Below are 18,437 nucleotides of genomic sequence, written 5' to 3'. Positions count from 1 at the left end.
CTGCTGAGGTCCTCTACCATCTAAATTGTCCTACAGCGCTTTGAAATCATAACAAGAGAAAGCTATCAACCACTTCAAAACGTCACTCAGTCTCTCTCTTTACATAAAGGCAAGATGAATTGGATACAAATTTTTCTGAAAATGTAGAAACCTATTCTGTTCTTCTCCAATAATTAAAATTAACAGAGTATAAGCAAGTCTTAAACATTTTGAGACTGTATTTTTTTTCTCCGCTTCTGCAGATATACTGCTCTAAGGATGGAAACAAAACCCTGCAAGACAAATAAATACATGGAATTTTTGTTCATTTGTGAGCTTTCACATAGTAACAAAAGTATTTTAAGACATATTTACATCAACAATTTTTTTTAGGATCTGCTGTAGTTGAGAGAAACAACCAAGATATTTATTTTTATTCTTGTTGTATTTGAAGGGCACATAGCAATGCTAAAGATATAATATACTTCTGGGAAGTGACTGATGAGTTATGAGACGTGGACAACACAGAGCTTAGGATAAAGCAATCCATCATTCAATGTTGTTAAACATTCATCAAGAGGTTCTCAAAGCTTGCAATAACATCCTGACATATAAGTGGCATTCTGACTAAATGTATTAATTTCACAGCTTTTTGACAATAGTCAAATATTTTTAACTTTGCTTCTCTTCATTGAATTAGATAAAACAATAAATAAAGCAAAGATCCTAACTACTAAAACAAGCCTAAAAAAAAGAAGTGATTGTATCCAGCTCCACATAAGTAATACATGACTTTAGCTACTCAAGCTCTGAAAACCTCCAAGTGTGAAGACTGCACAATCAGTGTGAGTAACCTTTTCCACTGCTTAATATTCACAAGTCTTGCTGAAGGGCTGGAAAAACAAATTTATGTCTAGTATTCCCAAGTTAAAAAACTGGTTAATAGATTTGCCTTTTAAGTTCACATTGTCAGAAAGCAGCAAGGGCAAGCTGGTTCTGCATGGGAAGGTTAAGATGGGAAATGAGCGTGAAAACAAAGCAAGTGAGAGCAGTAAGTCAGGAGGACTGGGAATGCTAAGCAACATGCCCAGGTCACACTTGGATCCAGAGACAGTGATCAGGGCCAGACTCAGTCCAAGGGTTACACAGCAAGGTTTGTAGTGACACAGCAGGTCTCACATTAAGCCAGAAAGGCCAGACACCATGTCCAAGTCCAGATCAGGATTAAGAGAGTAAGAGATAGGCACAAACATACCTGCTTACACATCTGTGACACAGCTCAGCCAGTAAAGCATCACATTAAAAGCAGGTCTTACAGAACAGCAGGGCCAGGCCTTTCCTTCTAGCTTTTCCCCCAACAGCTCCTCTCAGTGAAGGAGATCACCTTGAAATCCACTAAACTAAGCTCCTAGACAGGAGATGTTCTCAGGGTCCTAGCAGAGATGAAGCATGGAATGCAAAACTAAGTGTAAGCTCAAGGCACTTGATTTCAACCCATGCTTACTTTGGTTTTCTTTCTACTTCTACTTAAGATCAAAATATTAGATTCCACACCCAGGCACTTGATTCCCCCCCACACACACTTTCATCAGCTATACCAACTGATTAATGAAAAATAGTATTTCTTCCTATGAACCTTGCTTACTCTGTACACAGGATTTTCACAGCTGTACTTCCATAAAGTCTTTAAGGACACTACAATATTTTTTGGCAGAACACTGCCTCATTCATTAAATATGCTATCCTGAGCAAGGCTATTTTTACTCACTATCATATTCAAAAGGCCATCACATTCAACACTTAGCAAGACAGAGTGACTGTTTTGTCATTACATACCCTCTTGCCAACCAAGATTTAATAAAGGCTCAGCAACGCAGGCAAGAAGTCTCATTCTTCTCATAATCGCATCAGGACATGTGCAAAAAGTAGCTCTCTAAATCTCTCATATTTCCAGATGAAAAGGTTTTAGATTTAGTTTATATTTCTCTTTTCCTGGCTCATTTAGCTAGCACAGTTTAAATTTAGTATTCAGTCTCATGTATATCAACAACAAATTTCAGTGCTTTTTCCATTTCTGTACTTCAATCATAGACCTGCTACCATTTTTGTATGCCACATTAGATCTTTATGCCTGTCTGGTGATTAAAAACCTAGCAACACTGTGAACCCAGCCAGTTTAATAGTGGTAGCTCTACCACTCTGCTCAACCATTAAACTTGAGGAAGGAAAGTCAGGGAAGACATTTACATCTATGCTAGCAGTGCACATCATGCCTTATAATACAGTTGTGCTTCCTTCACATCTTTTCCCTAGCACTCTAGCACAGGTATCACTCACTTCAGAAGTAGTAAAAAAATGACTAGCTGGCACCAAGGCAGGCTTAACAGAGGTCAATACTGAAGTTGAGCACTTTCACCTTACAAGGAGGCTTTAACACCTCTCCCGTAACGCCCTCCCTGGCAAACTAATGCAGTCCAGGTTAGGAAAGTGGACAGTGAGGTGGATTGAAACCTGCTCAAATGCCAGGCTCATGGGGTTTTGATCAGCAGGACGAAGTCCACCTGAAGGCCAGCCACTAGCAAATGACCACAGGCCTTGACACTAGGGCTGATACTCTTTAGCATCTTTATTGATGACCTGGATGATGGGGCAGAGTGCTCCCCCCCCAGCAAGTATGCACACTGTACAGAACTGGGAGGAGCGGTATACTGGATACACCGGGGGGTCTGATACCATTCAGAGAAGCTAGAGAGAGGGCTGACAAGAAACTCATGAATTTCAAACAAGATGTCAAATCTGGCACTCGGGGATGAAAAGAAATCCATGCTTTGGGTCAGGCTAGGGGCTGGGCATATGGAAAGCAGCTTGGTAGAGATGCACATGGGGTCTTGGTGGACACCATGCTGTCTATACATGTGCCCTTTGTGCAAAGACACAGTATCTGGGACTGCATGAGTCGACTGAGGGAGATGCTTCATTCCCTCTACTAAGCAACAGTGAGATCACATCTGGGCCGCTGGGTCCAGTTCTGGGCTCCTCCGCACAGAACAGACATGGATGGAGCACAGAAAGTCTACAGAAGCACCACAGAGATCATGATGGGAACAAAGCATATGTCATCGATCTGAACAAGCTGGTCTGTTTACCCTCAAGAGGAGAAGGCTCAGCAGTGATCATAATAATGTGTCTAAATACCTGCTGAGGGGAAGTAAAGAAAACGTAGTCAGACTCCAACCTTCTAAGTCACTCAGTAGGGACTAGTGAAAGCATAAAAAGCAATGCACACAAACTGAAGTACAAGCAGCTCTGTTTAAACACCAGGAAAAGGTTTTTTTTACTGGCTAGGGTGCTCGAGCACTGCTACCAACTGTCTGGAGAGGTTGCACAGTCTTTGTCCTTGTAGGACTGGACACCTGACGTGGCTGACCTGTTAGATGGAGGCTGGACCAAATGCTGTCCAGAGGCACCTTCCAGCCTCAATTTTTCTGTAATCTGGTTGTTCTTTGAAATTCGCAGATAACTGTACCAAGAATTCATCATCACTGAAAATGGGTGCTTTATGAAAACATTCAAGCCATTCTTTATTAGTCCCTTTTTCACAGCCTAGATTTTATTGCTAGCCTACCCACCATGAAACTTGTGGCAGCTACTTTGCTTTGTACCTTACTACTGAGAGGCCCTGCCTTCAGCCTCTTGACAGCCCCACTAAGGCCTGCTCTCAGAATGCCATAATCAGAGCTGACTGCCTAAACAGTAACATTCAAGCCATGCAAAAGCTACTGAACCAGGAAGTGTTATGTCCTCTGAGCAGGAAAACTGGGTAGGAAGGGATGAATCATGATGATCTTAACCTCCACCAGCAATTCCCTGTCCTCACATGTACTCAGGAAAGTCAAGCCAATCCTTGGTCCTTGGAAAAGTGCTAACAGGATCAGAAACAGAGTAGGGAAGTACCCTAAGCTTGACTACACCTTTAACATCCTCTGCCATGCCTTAAAAGTAAAGCCAACACAGGTCTCACCTTGACATTTTGCAACGAATCAGAAAGCCTCTCCTCCTAAACCTTAAACAACCCAATTCCCAGTTTAACAAATGCCCTCCTAAGACAGTCTGCTACAAGAAGTTTTCAGTGCTATTAGAAGTGGAGAGAACCTCTCCAGCTTCAATACTAAGGAAAGTCTGTGGAATTGCAACCTTATTTGCAATGCAGAGACAATGTTATTGAAATTAGTAAGCCTCCTCAGGAATGAAGATACCATTTGATACAATAAGAATGGCAATTAGTTCTGATTCTCGTAAGAGACTTTACCTTGTCACAGAACTTCCCTTCAGTCGTAAACTGTATGCAGATGTATTGTGATGGTACCAAAGGTTTCATAAGCCTCAAGAATCAGGGACAAAAGACATCTGCCCTTTACTGGTATTAATCAACTCAGCTGAAATTCTTATATTTATTGTTACCAGAACAGTACTAAGAAGGCCCACTAACAGACCAAAATTACCCCTGGTATAGGTATCTGATGTTTTTAACACTTTTGGAAACCTGTACTGAGGATAAGTTATCTTTCCCCTATTCTGAAAACCAAACATTAATAATACAGTTAGAAACTAAACCCTTCTGAGAACTCAGTAAATTTGTTGTTTTTTTTTTTTTTTTGAGATTTAGCTGGCATTTTACTCACAATGAACACTGTTTCTTTCAAAAACTGGTCTCCCTCCCACCCCTGTAACAAAGAGTATTCAGCTTACCTGAAAATAGAAGAAAGCTTGGCCAAACCAGTAGTGCATGACAGTAATCTGTGCTGCATCAAATTTCAAAGGTCTCCAGATATATTTTGTCATCATTGTCTGAATCAACAGACAAAACACCAAGACTGGTAAATTGTGAGGTCTAAATAGAAGGGCTGCTAGTAGAACCAATCCACTATATACTTCCCATAATCCTGTACTCTTCACACCAGAGTCTGAAGAAATAACCTGTGACTTCAGCAAGTCTTTGGTACCACTGAAGACTATGCCAAGAACAAAGACATAAACAAAACGAGCTTCAGTAATACCCCTAAACAGGAGGGGGAAAAAAAAGTAATAATAATTAATAAATAAATAAAACAGAAATATTAGCTACTTACTAATGTCTATTTCAGAGGTCAGAAAGTCTTTCAAGAGAGGTGCAGACCAATGCAGTTCTGCCAAACAGGTTAAATTCTAAAGCTAGTAACTGGCAATTTCATGAGACAGCTTTCTCAAATACAAAACTCTAAAAATAGCTTATAATTAAACTGCAAGACATCCAAATCAACTTTAGCAAAGAAAGCAGCTTGTGAGAAAAAAATTAACCTATAAAATAAAATATCATATTAGTGTGACATGTCAATTAATATAACAAAAATATGTTATTACTATTTAAGGTCTCAATCTATAAATATGGTCATATAAATATGCCATTTATATGGCATAATGAATTTCCCCAAAAATACTCCTTAGAGTGATATGGAATCTTCATTTCAGGAATTAAAGTTACTTAAAAATTACTATTCCTTTTAAGCTGCTCAGTAATCTTCCACCGAACATTCACACAAACATATACTTCTTTTTAGCCAACCGAAAAGACAGTGATTGTATTTGAAGATCCTTTTTTTCACTCTGAAATTTCTGCATACTTCAGACATCTTCTCTATATCTGTGCAGCTGTATGAAGTGAGACTTACTGGCTTATACCAGCACATTTTTTCCTTGTAACTGTACACATTTTTCAAATCCCTAAGCAATCCCATTGCAAAAAATTTGAACGCTTTAAGTTGTAAATGTAATTAGAATCTACTGCTATGTTCACTGCACCTATAAATTCATTGGCCTCTTCATTTCCAGTGAAAGCTGGCTTCTGAAAAAAACACAGCATCTCGTCCAAAACAGCTGACAAAGACAAGGACCAGTAAACTTAAAAGCTGTGACCTGCTATTCCAGTAATACAAGGCCAAAGGAACAAAGAAAGTAAATGCAGATATCTGCCAGAATGCACTGATATTCTTATGTTTACTGGAAAAAAAAAGTTACAGATCCTATTAATCTAATCATTAGATTATTAAACTATAATAATAATCCAATGAACTCACCAAATGAGCATATTAAAAAATCTGCTGGTTTTAAAAAAGATAAAAAAACACATTATCTACATATTTTATCCATAAGGTAATACACACCGTCTTTAGGGATTAGCAGTCACTTTATACTTGAGTGGTGAACAAACATGTTCTCCTACAAAGCTAACATAATTCACTCAGAACTGAAGATTGTTGAGTCATCTGGACTTAATAATACATGGAGAATTAGACCATGACACTAAAAATAGTAAAAGCTTAGTTGTACTTGGTGGAACTAATGTAACCAGCTGACAACAGAAAACACCACTAATAAAAATTTCTAAAAATAAATTTCTTTTAATTATTTTTTTCAGACTTTGGAAGGCCACTTCTCAACTACTGCTAACAAATGAGCTTGAATTCAGTATTTATTTTCCACATGCAGGAAAAAGAACCAAAAAGCGTGAAGAGAAATAATAAGCAACAGTATTTATAAATTCAGTTTTCTTTTTGCACTCACAGAACCAAGAAAAAAGATTAAACCACCTCATGACAGTGATGTGGGCTTTCTAAACCTGAATACAGCGCTATGTTCTGTGGTTTAGCTTTCAGAGTTGCAAACTCATACATAATGGTATAAGCAAAGGCACTTTACTGTTTTATTCCCTTAAATATCAAGCCTTTCTAAAATCTTTGTAGGGCAATTGGCTTTTTCCTTTAGGGGGAAAAAAAATGTGAAAAACAACAAACAAACAAACAAACAAAAATAAACAAAAAAAAAAAAACAAACAAACAAACCAAAAACCAACCCAAACCAAAATCCGTAAAGTTTAGACAGTTCTTCCATTTCTGGCGAAGGCAGAAATTCAGTGCCCTTTTTCAGCATCTCTGGAAATTCCGATGTAATTATTACCATAAAACATTAAAATACATTCATGCAACTTAGAAGTAAAACTTTAGGACATAGCTTTGGGTATTTGTCACTATTAAATGAGGTAAGTGAAAACTGAAATTAACCACTTGATAGAAATTCAGACTAAAAAACCAATTTCTCAGCAAATGCACTACTATTATTTGTTTGAGTTAGTACGATACCTATCTTTTTCATTTCACAAATTATCATTTTTAAACAATGAGAAATGGAAAGCCAAATTACTTCCTTGCATATTTTAATTTAGAGGTTATCTTAGTGTAAGCCATAGAAGATGTGATATACTTGAATTGCTTCTTGTCCCTCATTTACCTCCCAGCAACTGTCACATTCAGAGAAAAAAACCCAACACCTTATCTTCAGTAAAGAGTACAGAGACGAGGAGTTTCAGAGCAAAAGTTCTTCATCTTACAGAACAAACATCAGGTATGAAAAATGCTTTGGCTGCCTACAGCTTTTTCTCATGTTACACAAAATTACCTCTTCCTTGCACCTGGATTTGGAGTTATTCCACATCATGAACACACATGAATAAACGTACTTCTAGACATATTTAAAAGAAAGTCCTGGTTTTGCTCCTGGTGGTATTTTAAACAGGCCTTTACCATTTATCACACCAGCAATCTGATGAGCTAGGATTACTATGACAACACATCAGCTAACATCTCAAAACTAAGATGTGTGTACCATGTTTTTTGACATGCTGTATTGGGAGCCTTGACAAAGATAACATGTTTGACAAGTTACTGATCTTGGGCAAATCATGTCTGCTCTATACTGTACTGTCTGGCCTTGTACTTCAGGATCGAGAAACCCACATTATCATGGGCTTCTCGATGTTCTGGCAAGGGACCATGCTGGAGCCCTTGTGATGGCCTGTGTTGTGTGCTGGGGGGGGGGGTGGGGGGTGTTACAACAAAGATAATTCTGACAGGGTAGGAGCAGACACATGGGTTTGGTTTGATTTGGTTGGCTGGGTTGTTTGGTTTGGGTTTTTGGAGAGTTTTATTGTTTTGGGTTTTTGTTTTGGTTTGTTTTTGGTTTTTTTTTAACATAAAATAAAAGGCATCATAGTATGGGAGGGAGGAAGAACCTCTTCACACATGGGACCGGTGTGCCACAGCATGCCATAGGAAGATTCATCTGGGGTTTTTCTGACGCTGAAAAAAAGTAGGTTTACCAACATCTGAAGATACTCACTACCTATATTCCTCTTTTTACTCTATCTTATAAAACAGCTATTTTGTCACACATTTATTGTTGGTCCTTTCTTACTGAAATCTGGAAAGTGACCTTAATCCTGCATGACACTTCCTGCCCCAGGTGCAAAACACGTGTCAACACAAATGTCAGAACCTGCATTTGCTAACCCTACCAGCTTACACTGAGAATCTGAAGGGTACAAAGCTTTGAAACAAAACAGTAATTTTTAGACAAGTCTATAACCCGAGATAAAGACCTAGCGTAATTTAAGCAAATCACCATGTTCACTATTTATTTACAGTGAAGTAACACAAAAAGCCAGTATCTATCTTATTATAATTGCAATCAATATACTGATTATAGAATGAACAGGTTCACAGTAAATTCTCTGCCTTTAGTATGTAAGTACCCCATTTATTTCTCTAATGGCATTTTATTTGTGGATCAATTGCTGTATTTAATGTTCAGTCCCACGCTGCAGTATTTTGCTTCTCACTGCAAGGACAGTATTCTTCTCCAGGGACTATACTCAAACAGAAAGCAAAAAGCAAAACTAGAGGTCACACTCAGAAATCAAGCATTTGCAAATACAGAACCAAATCCTGCAGACTGTGTATAGATAACCCTTACTTTCACATCCAGGAGAAATAGCACACAATGTTAGCTTAACACTAGTATACAACTAGAATTATCATCAATATTTGGAGAGACAGAATGTATGTAAATATATCTAGATATACATACATACACAGTTGTTATAAAACATGCCTTGTTAGCAAATCTGATCTTTTATACGTCCTAAGATCTTCTCCTGTAAGGAGAGGATTTTTCCATCTCTGCATATCTTAAGAATCTCTGGCCCCTGATTAAGAAGTGCCAACAGAAACCGTTTGTATCCATATCAAATTCCATATCAAAATATCAAAAAATAAGTTGAGAGAAAGATTATTAAGTCCAGAAAATGACTGGTTTACTACTTCTCTTTCACAATCCCTTCCTCCTCATCAAATGACCTAACTGATTCTAGAAGTTTTCCACAGCTCTCTGACATGTACAAAAGCTTGAGGCTGCAGAGCCAGACCATCCAACAGTAAAAAGTATCATAATAAAAGTAAGTCCACTTAGCTATACCTATATATATTCCAGAAGCACCTGCTGGTGAAACAGCTAACAGCTTCCTTACCATTACAGACTAGTTCTATAAGAAACTTAATATCCACATAAAAATCCTTAGTATGCATTCTGAAGCACAGCCTAGACCTCAAGAGGGATTTGGTTACATCTTGAAAGGCCAAACAGTACAGAAGAGTCACCAGCAAATGAAAGATACGGAAAAGTAACTCTCCAAATTACTGCCTAAGCATTTATCAAAATTAAGAAGTAGCTAAATGAGCTTGGCACATGCTCTGTTAAATGTGGCAAGTCCATTTAGAACAAGAGGAAATAGTGCATTTGAAGTTTCTTTGCAGCAAAAATACAGGGTATGAATATTTGGGTTTTCCTCATATTAATTCTTATCTGATTAGCTTCTAAACTGTCACAGTCAAAAGACACTTCATGGAGCTCAAAATTATGCACACACTACAAAATCTGAGTGCTGGCCACCTACAAAATAGAGTTTTATTCAAAAGAATGCGATTTTAGACTAGACATAGTGTCCCCTCCCACTTCATTCCTTGATATCCAAAGCATTAACACCTCTCTAGAAATAGAGTTACGTATCTGTTGATTAACTTACTTTGAAATATCTTTGCTACCATGTTGCCATGGAAATATGACATTTCCAATCGCTGCCCTGTAACTGTAGACTCCCAGGAGCCCGAGTGCCATAGCAATTTTTGAAACCAGGGAGCATCTTCTTTGAACCAGAAAGAAGATCATAAGTAGGGATACTGCAGCCAAGAAGGAGAGTTCGGATTTATGTTCAGAACTGTAAAACAAACAAGCAAACAACCCCCTTAAAACCACTGTAATTGCTGTTTAAAACATTTGACACAGCTACAGCACTTTATATCTAAATTAATGACTGCAATGACATCTGTTACGAACTTTCCAAGAGGTACAGTAAAATATTTTAGTATTTTTAGAAAAGCAGTATTTTAAATGAGGTTTTCTATTCAAGCATGCATGTTTAAAAGTATAATTATTGTGTTCTACCATATGCTACTTACTGTGTTAATTATATAAAAACTGAGCTGCATATTGTATAATGGAAAAGGGACTAATGCACTTAAACTAGCATTTTGTTATTTATACATTTTGAAACAGTGCATTTTGCTTATAGTACAGCATTTCAATTTCTAGCATAAGGTATAAAATAATTTTGCACTATAGAATTAGACCTATTCTCTCTTTTTAAATAACTGCTAATTTAATTTTAGACATACAAAACATTACCCAACCAAAATTACCAGAAGTGTACTTACATAGATTAAAATATACACACCCAAATGCATTATCACAGTAAAATTCCTTTACACAACTACAGCACTTGTACTGGATCAATACATACAAGGAATAAAGACACTAAATTTGCATTATGGCCAAGAAGATTGCAGACATGGTTTGTTTGTTCCCCTACATCCTAAATAGCTAACGCTCATTCCAGAATCAAAGGCATTTCATTGAGCATGCTGCCAACATTATGTATTTAAATCTACAGTGATTATCAATTACCACTGCAAAATGTAATGGGGTAAGGTAAAGATCTGAACTCAACCCCTACCACAGCTGGTGATGCAATTCCAGAAAGCCCACTGTAATCCAAGAATTGCTAACATTTGCTTACTGCAAATATCCCCAGTACCCTAAATGACCTAGAACCACTTATTTTGTTAGATTTACTTAAAGAACATTGTGTATAGTGTGAGAGCCAAGGGCTCCATCTTCTGTCTTCCGCACTTCAAAATGCCATGATAAAAGATCACTAACTTCAGCAAACTGACAGTAAGCCCTGGCTGTTACCTGCATTAACACTTATGAAATTCCAGTTTTTACCTATGATTTAATCAAAATTACAGTGCTTCAAACAGGTTTTCTTTCCTGTTCCCCAGTATACGCTTTATCAGGACATTCACCAATAGCTGTCTGACCTATTGTGCTTGGAATTCACAGAGGAGAGGATACGGGGCAGAAAAATTGTCCTGTTAGTCCTCCCTGCAGAATCCTTCCATACAACTTTATAGGACTCCCAAGAGATGCACTGTTCTCTGCAGGCCAGTAAAAGAAAGTGAGAGGAATAAACACTGGAACATTACAGGAGAGAAAAGGTAGTTTTGATGTTTCTCCTAACTACAGGAAGAGCCAGTAAAAGCAGTGAATACACTGCTGCAGCAAGACAGTGCACCTACCATCTCTTATGACCACAGAATAGTAGAATAGTTAAGGTTGGAAAGGCCCTTAAGATCCAGCCCCCATGCCAACACACAGAACTGATTTAGCAGCCACTGCATTTTTCAAATGAGCCTTTGTGGAAAATTTTAAAAGGTTTCAGGCTATATTATCCTTGGCTGCTCATCGTATGAGAGCAAGATAAATCACAGATAAATAACAGCACATCATCATCGTCATCTTTGTATCTTTATCTAAAATAGTCAATCCACTTCTGTTAGGAGACTCTTGCAGGCAAACCCAACATAGCAACACATAAAAATTAAAATAAGCATTCCTAACTGCAAGAAGTAACTGCTATATCAAGCAAGACACTCACTAACAGCTGCAACTTTCTAGAGTGAACACTTGAAATCATACTCTCACCCCCTCAAAAAGAAAGAACATTCTCAGAGAAGGCCCAGTTGGGCAGCAAGGTTCAAAGTCCTTTTGCCATCAGTTAGTAATGGTGTGTTCTTAACTCCTAGCACAGGAGTCTATAACCAACTCATGTACAAATTTTCTGGGAACAGTCCTCTGTGTTTTCTGGTTTAAATTTTTTAGAACCATGTAAATTTGTTGGAAAAAAAAAAGAAGGGGAAAAAAAAAAATCACCAAACCAAAAAAACAAACAAAAAAAAACCCCACAGTGTTTTAGAGTTTGCTGATAAAACTAAATAAAACAAAACAAAAATACAATAAAAGGTTTTATAGTAAGTGAAGTCAGTTCAGTATAAATCAGCTACATTTTCAAGCTTTGCAGCCAGCATTCTTACAGTTATGCCGCTAAATGCATATCAAATTAACACATATTTTGAAAGGGTATTGTTGTTGTTCAACAGAGCCCAGTCACTGAGCAAAGCTCTGAGTGATTTTGATATTCTACGCAGAAATACAAGCATTAACTGATCTCAGCTGAAATGTACTGGGTTTTGCCTAAACCACAAAACTGAAACTGAAGGACCAATGGTTTTCTGAGACAGAACCTGGGGAGGGGGAAAGTAAAAAAAAAAAAAGAGTGCTTCAGCTATAATGTTTTTACAGTAACAGCTTGTGGTCTACACTGTCATACTTCTGCTATCAAAATGAAGGTTGAAAACATTTCCTTCCACTGCTTTGTTTTCACCTCACTATTGGAAATCAAGAATGAAAGAAATTATGTATGCACGAAATTCACATTTTATGCGGATAAAGTCTTTTTTGCTTGTTTACTTTCATTCTACTATGTACAATAGAATGCACAAGAGTCACACGGAATGCTAACTTTGGGGTGAAGGGTATTTGGGGATGATTAAGTACATTATTGAAAGAAAGTACTACCATTTTCCTATGGTGCTGCTTCTCATCAGTTCTATTCAAGCTGATGCTGTCATCGACACCTTTCCCCTTCCACACTGAGCCATGTAGCAGCTCTGACATCTGAGTATCAGTTCTGAGCAAGATTAACAGCCAAATAAAGCTAACTGCATACCAACTAATTAAAAAGAAAACCCAACTTCCAAGAAAATTTAGGAATTGCATGTTCTCTTCCGCTTCATCTACTGTCTGATTTTATTATGCTCTTTTTCCCCAAAGTCTTTTTTTTTTTTTTTCCCCTTTGTACCATGTACCAGGTTTCACAGAGCTCTCTGCAAATAACAAAGAACATTTCCCTTATTTCAGCACTGCTGAATGCATTTCTAGTAACCAAATTCAACACACTATAGCTAGATTGATTTTCTGGGTTTTGCTGCTTACATTTTTCCATGCACAAACCTGCACAATAGTCTCTCTCAAATGCTGAGCCCCTTGAGCACTGTCCAGATAAACAAAATATTAGTCTGAGTGTGATGCCTAAAAGGCATCACTAAAAAATGTGCTATTACGACATAACTATGCAAATTAAACACATACTTAAAATAGAATAACAATCAACCTTACAGACTAGCAATGCATTTTGGGAAGAGGAATAAGTGCTTTATGGAACTTGGCTTATCACCAACTTTTAATTTACACTGTAAGGAAAACACATCATCTCAACCCTGATCAACACACTAGGGAAACAGATATTTCTACCACCCTGTTCTCTTGTGAAGGAGAAGCAACAAAGATGTTAAGACTTCCAACAGAAGAAAATGCAGGCATGCTTGCTGAATAGGAATTCACAGACACTCTACAAACCACAGGATGTGCAAATATTTAGTTGCATTGTTGACCGATCTTTCCAGAGCTTGTACAGTAAATGATTTCATACTAAAAAACTCACCTACATCACATCACTCAAGTTCAAAAACTGTACACTTCAAATGCTGCTATTTTGAGCAATCTTTTAACCCTATACAGCAACTGAAGTATACATCAATATGGTGACATATATTACATTTTCCTCTTAATCTAAAAACTGCTCCATTGATTTAAGTCAGGATGTAGTTCCACAGCAGCCCAAGCCAACCTGTGCCAGAGCTGCCAGGGTTCTGCTCTTTCACCTGCTCCTTAAACATGGCAGCCGTTACACCAATGAAAGAAAGAAAGCGTAACTGTGGCAGCCCAAATGGCACAACTTTTTAGCCTGCCATGGCACTCTGAACTGTTCCATAAACTTCTTAAAGCCCCCAAAAGTAAGTTTGTGAATCATTGTTTCTTTCTCAATCAGATTTGAAAGACAACTGGGTTTGTATAATGAATGCTTGACAGTGGTAGAAATTAAAAACTCTTCATGTCTGTAGCACTTAAAAGGATGCAGATACTTCCAGGTTTGGAGGTTTTTTTCCCTACAGGAATTTCAACACCAGTAGTGCTGGCTTGCACAATCTTCCCTCCCTGCATTTGTATTACTAAGCCAGCCCATTTACTTGTGGAGCTAGATGGTAAATCAGAGTGGGAAGTGGTCCACGTGAAAGCCAATAGTCCCCCACACCATCCTGGGTTATTTTTCCAGCCACATCTATTCAATGACTTAGCTCACCATACTGGCAAAGCAACAGCCATGCTGTTAAAATACAGGGCCAGTGAGGGGAGGAGTAAGACAGCAGGTACAAGGCAAGAGGTCCTTCCATATCGACATATTGGAGGAAGTGCAGTGAAGGATTACGAAAATGATAGTGATGGGATTGGAATATCTGTCTTACAAGGAAAAGCTCAAAGCACCGAGACCATTTAGCCTCAAGAAAAGAAGGCTCAGTATGGATCTTACCAGCCTCACTGGAGGTGGAAGGTGTTAAAAAAAGTTGAAGCCATATTTTTCTTCATGGTACCCAGCAAAAGGACAAGAGGGAGGTAATGGCCACAAACTGAAATAAAGGAAATTCTGTTTAAACAGATGGAAAATTTTGGAGGTAAAAAAAAAAGAAGAAGAAGAAGAGGTTGCCAAGAACAGCTGTGGAGTCTCCATGCTTGGAGATACCAAAGACCCAGCTGGACACAGATTTGAATAATCTGTCCAAGATCACTCCACTCTGAGTAGGGGGACTGAAACAAACCATTTCCAGATATCCCCTCCAACCTCAGCCGTCCTGTGATTCTGTGGTTTTTAAAGATGGATAGGAATTCTGCAAAACACACCGAATCACAGGAAAAGAAGAAAGAAACAACAAAAAAAAAAAAAACCTCCTCCTTCTCTTTCCCCCCTCTCTCCCCAACAACTACAAAAAGACTAAGCCAGAGCAGGTGTTAGGAGCTTTGGGTTACTTGAGTGCATTGCCTGGAAGCTCCTAAGAGGCAATAGTGCTAGAGCTGGGCATACAGAATCTCCCAGCTCTTGTTATAAAATCAGGAAGCCCTAGAAGCACTTGCTCTAGCTGTAGACTACATTCTACCCATGCTGTCTCCCTGAGTCCCTACAGCCCAAGGCTATAAGAGGTTTTGCTGCTCTACAGGCATTCCTAGCACCAAGAAATCAGAGGTGGAGCACACTTAACCAAGACAGATTCTCAGAAGTCCAGGAGCACACGCACAGTTTTTAGAAGGCTGGTAACATTTCCAAGTATCAGTAAACATTCCCAGGGGACCATATGAGCAAAAGTGTACCTCTATAACAATGCAATTTTTCAGCTGAAAGAATGTCAACTCCTTGGTTCTCAGCTCTGTGGCACTACTCCCCTCCAAAGGAAAGGGCTGACATTCTGAAGAAGACATCTGACCCAGGAATAGATCTAGATTAGATCTATGCAACAGATCTTCAGAATAGATCTAGATTAGATCTAAGCAATAGATCTTTGGGAGGTCTCAGGATTAATTAAAAAAATCCTCCCAGTTGCACCAAATCACACTTAATCCTGCTCTCACACTTGCTTAAGCTCATAACAACTTGAGTTCTCTGTGGTGTGGGACTTAATGTTGGAAATGTAGCATTCCCTCCTCAATCCCTTGCCTCATCTGAAGAGGAGGAATGCATAGCAAAAGCTTTGGTATCGAATTGCTATACTGCAATAAATTCCCTCGTAACTCATGTCTCCAGCACCCATGCCTGTCACAGCAATTAGCATTTTATCTGTAAGGCTGACAATAAGTAACAAGTTTCATATTGGTTCATTTGCTCATGTCACTTTTAATGAATGACGAATGACATTCCTTCCATGTGGAATTCTTCCACAAGATACTAGCAAGAAATCTACTTATCTTACATAGCACAGCCCCCTCCCCCATCTGCTATCTGCAAAACCCTGACTAGTCAGCTACCAGGTATTGTATCTCTGTCCGCCAGATGAAGTAGACAGCTCAAATATCAAGTACTCCTTATATCTCAATAATGACCATAGCTCTTCACAATACTAGAAGCTAGTAGAAAAAGTAGAAGCCCTTCTCAATTACACCTGAAGTTTTAAAAAATGCTTTTTTGTTCATCATACTACATTTGAAAAATTTCAGGTTTCCACCCATACGTTTTATGTCTGTGAAAGACAAGGAAGAATTCTATGTGCAGCATCTTCTTCAGCTTCATAAAGTTTGGAACTAAGCAAAACCTTCAGCCTTAATTTCAAGGGTTTAATTCCATTACATGATTTTTAATTTCCAAACCAGACACTGTTGACTTGCACATGGAAAATATTTACTTTTTGCCTTGATAAACCTATCATGTATAATTGGCATTAATTAGATAAGCCATGGTGCAGGGCAGAGATTATTATTGATAGTACACAAGGAATTACTCCTGCGGGAAATAGAAGTGAAAAATGCATTATGTTACTTCACTATTTACCTGCTCTGCATGTTTGCAGCACTTTCTAAAAAGAGACTGTATAGAAATGCATATATATATTTTACCATAGAAAACATATATTAATTTTTAATTAAGACAGAAAGTATGACAATAAATCAAATACCCACCTTGTCAACCAGTGTCCCAAGTCTGGCTGATGAGCCCACTGAACACCTGTCTGATTCAAGGATCGAAGAAGCCGACAGCAAATAAGGATGATCCATGGACTCGCTAAGCTTATCCACTTATCTGATCCTCTACTGAATTCAGCTGAAGTGGTGGTCTTGCCCAATTTTGAATTATCTGCTGCTGGAATGTCTATGTTCTTGTACTCAGAGGCTTTCCCAAAACTTTGTTTTACACTGGTACTATGCTGAGGGTCATATTCTTTCAGAAGAAAATTGTTCCTACAAAGTTCCTGACTCAGCCCCAAACAAAGCGTATTAATTAGAAAATACCAGGTTTGATGCTCCTCTTCGACAAAACTGCTTGCCCCCAAACTCAAAACATGGGCAACTGTTCCAGCCAGAATCAGCACATCAATTTCTGACCAGCTGGAACTGGACAAAACTGAATTCTGAAAAAAAAAAACAAAAAAGAAAAAAAAAAAAAACAACAAACCATTGGTGAAAGTATACACAAATTTCACTTGTTTAAGCATTCATATTATGCTTACAAAAATGTCTTCCAAGAAAACAGCAAGACAAGTTATTTCTATCTTGACAAATACAAAAATTTATAAAAGAATCATTTTGGTGTAGGCTATTTAGCTAGCATTGCAACATAATCATACCTTTTAAGGTGACATTCTTTTTAAAGGAAAAAGCTCTACAAATAATCATCACAACTCTACTGATTAAGATTCCCTACCACCCTGTGACAGTAGGTTTGAAACAAGCTCTCTCCCCGCTGCATATTTGTAGAAATTAAAGTAGAAATCCTCCAGAAATCAAACCTGAGACATAGAAAACAGGTAATTTTCTAATAGTTTCAATCTGTGCTACCCTTAACTCAGTACAGTGACAGCCTTCACTACTAAAATTAACAAAAGTTACTTGCAGATAGCATGATGGCACCTTTTAATCTTGCAGAGCTCAAAACATGCCCTTCATCATAAAATCTACTTTAAACCTTAGCCATCAATTATTTATTTCACATGCTGTGCCTATCCAAACCCACAAAATTCTCTAAAGCCTCCATTAGTTTGATTTTCTGTTCACAGCAGCTACTAGGAATTGCCTCATCATTACTGCCCTTGATGATGCAGCTAAAAAGAGAGCATAAGGGCATGTGGAAGGTGAGAGCATCTGGTCCACTGACACTATCAAGTAAAGGACCTTTTCAGCTCACAGGGAATACAAAGTAACAGGGAAAGCCATAAAAAGATCACACAGAGACACAAACCTGCTAAGTAAGCACTACAGGAGACCATAAAGATGACCAAAACTCTTCAGCCATTAACTGACAGGCCATTAAGAAACCGCAAGCATAGCTGTGAAGAGCATCAGTCTGGACTTTGTAACAGATCAGGAGGAAGTGACAGAACACGAGTATTACAGATGCCTGATGGCACCTGTAGATCTATGCAAGCTCACTAAACAAAGCTTCAGGAAAGTGTCAAAGGTGGGGGAGGAAAAAGCTGGAGGCAGGAGGCAAAGTGAGAGGAGGAAGGGATAAGGAGCCAGAGTCACACATAAGC

The 18,437-nt window shown here is 38.3% G+C and overlaps 1 protein-coding gene across 2 annotated transcripts in view; it reads right to left on the bottom strand.

Annotated features, from left to right (window-relative positions):
* Window positions 1-18,437, bottom strand: part of PIGG (phosphatidylinositol glycan anchor biosynthesis class G) — an 82,262-nt gene that overhangs the window by 33,144 nt on the left and 30,681 nt on the right. For both annotated transcript variants that reach the window (XM_057426503.1, XM_057426504.1), the window contains exons 9-11: window positions 16,867-17,315; window positions 9,932-10,123; window positions 4,729-5,038 (exon numbers count right to left, since the gene is read on the bottom strand). In XM_057426503.1, the coding sequence (XP_057282486.1) occupies window positions 4,729-5,038; window positions 9,932-10,123; window positions 16,867-17,315 (951 nt within the window). The remainder of the gene's footprint in view (window positions 1-4,728; window positions 5,039-9,931; window positions 10,124-16,866; window positions 17,316-18,437) is intronic.

The sequence above is a fragment of the Pezoporus wallicus genome, unplaced genomic scaffold, assembly GCF_028554395.1.
Source record: "Pezoporus wallicus isolate ANWC-B61680 ecotype Strahan unplaced genomic scaffold, APGP_CSIRO_Pwel_v1 contig_5116, whole genome shotgun sequence".
Classification (NCBI taxonomy): Eukaryota; Metazoa; Chordata; class Aves; order Psittaciformes; family Psittacidae; genus Pezoporus; species Pezoporus wallicus.
This window is presented reverse-complemented; position numbering and strand designations above follow the sequence as displayed.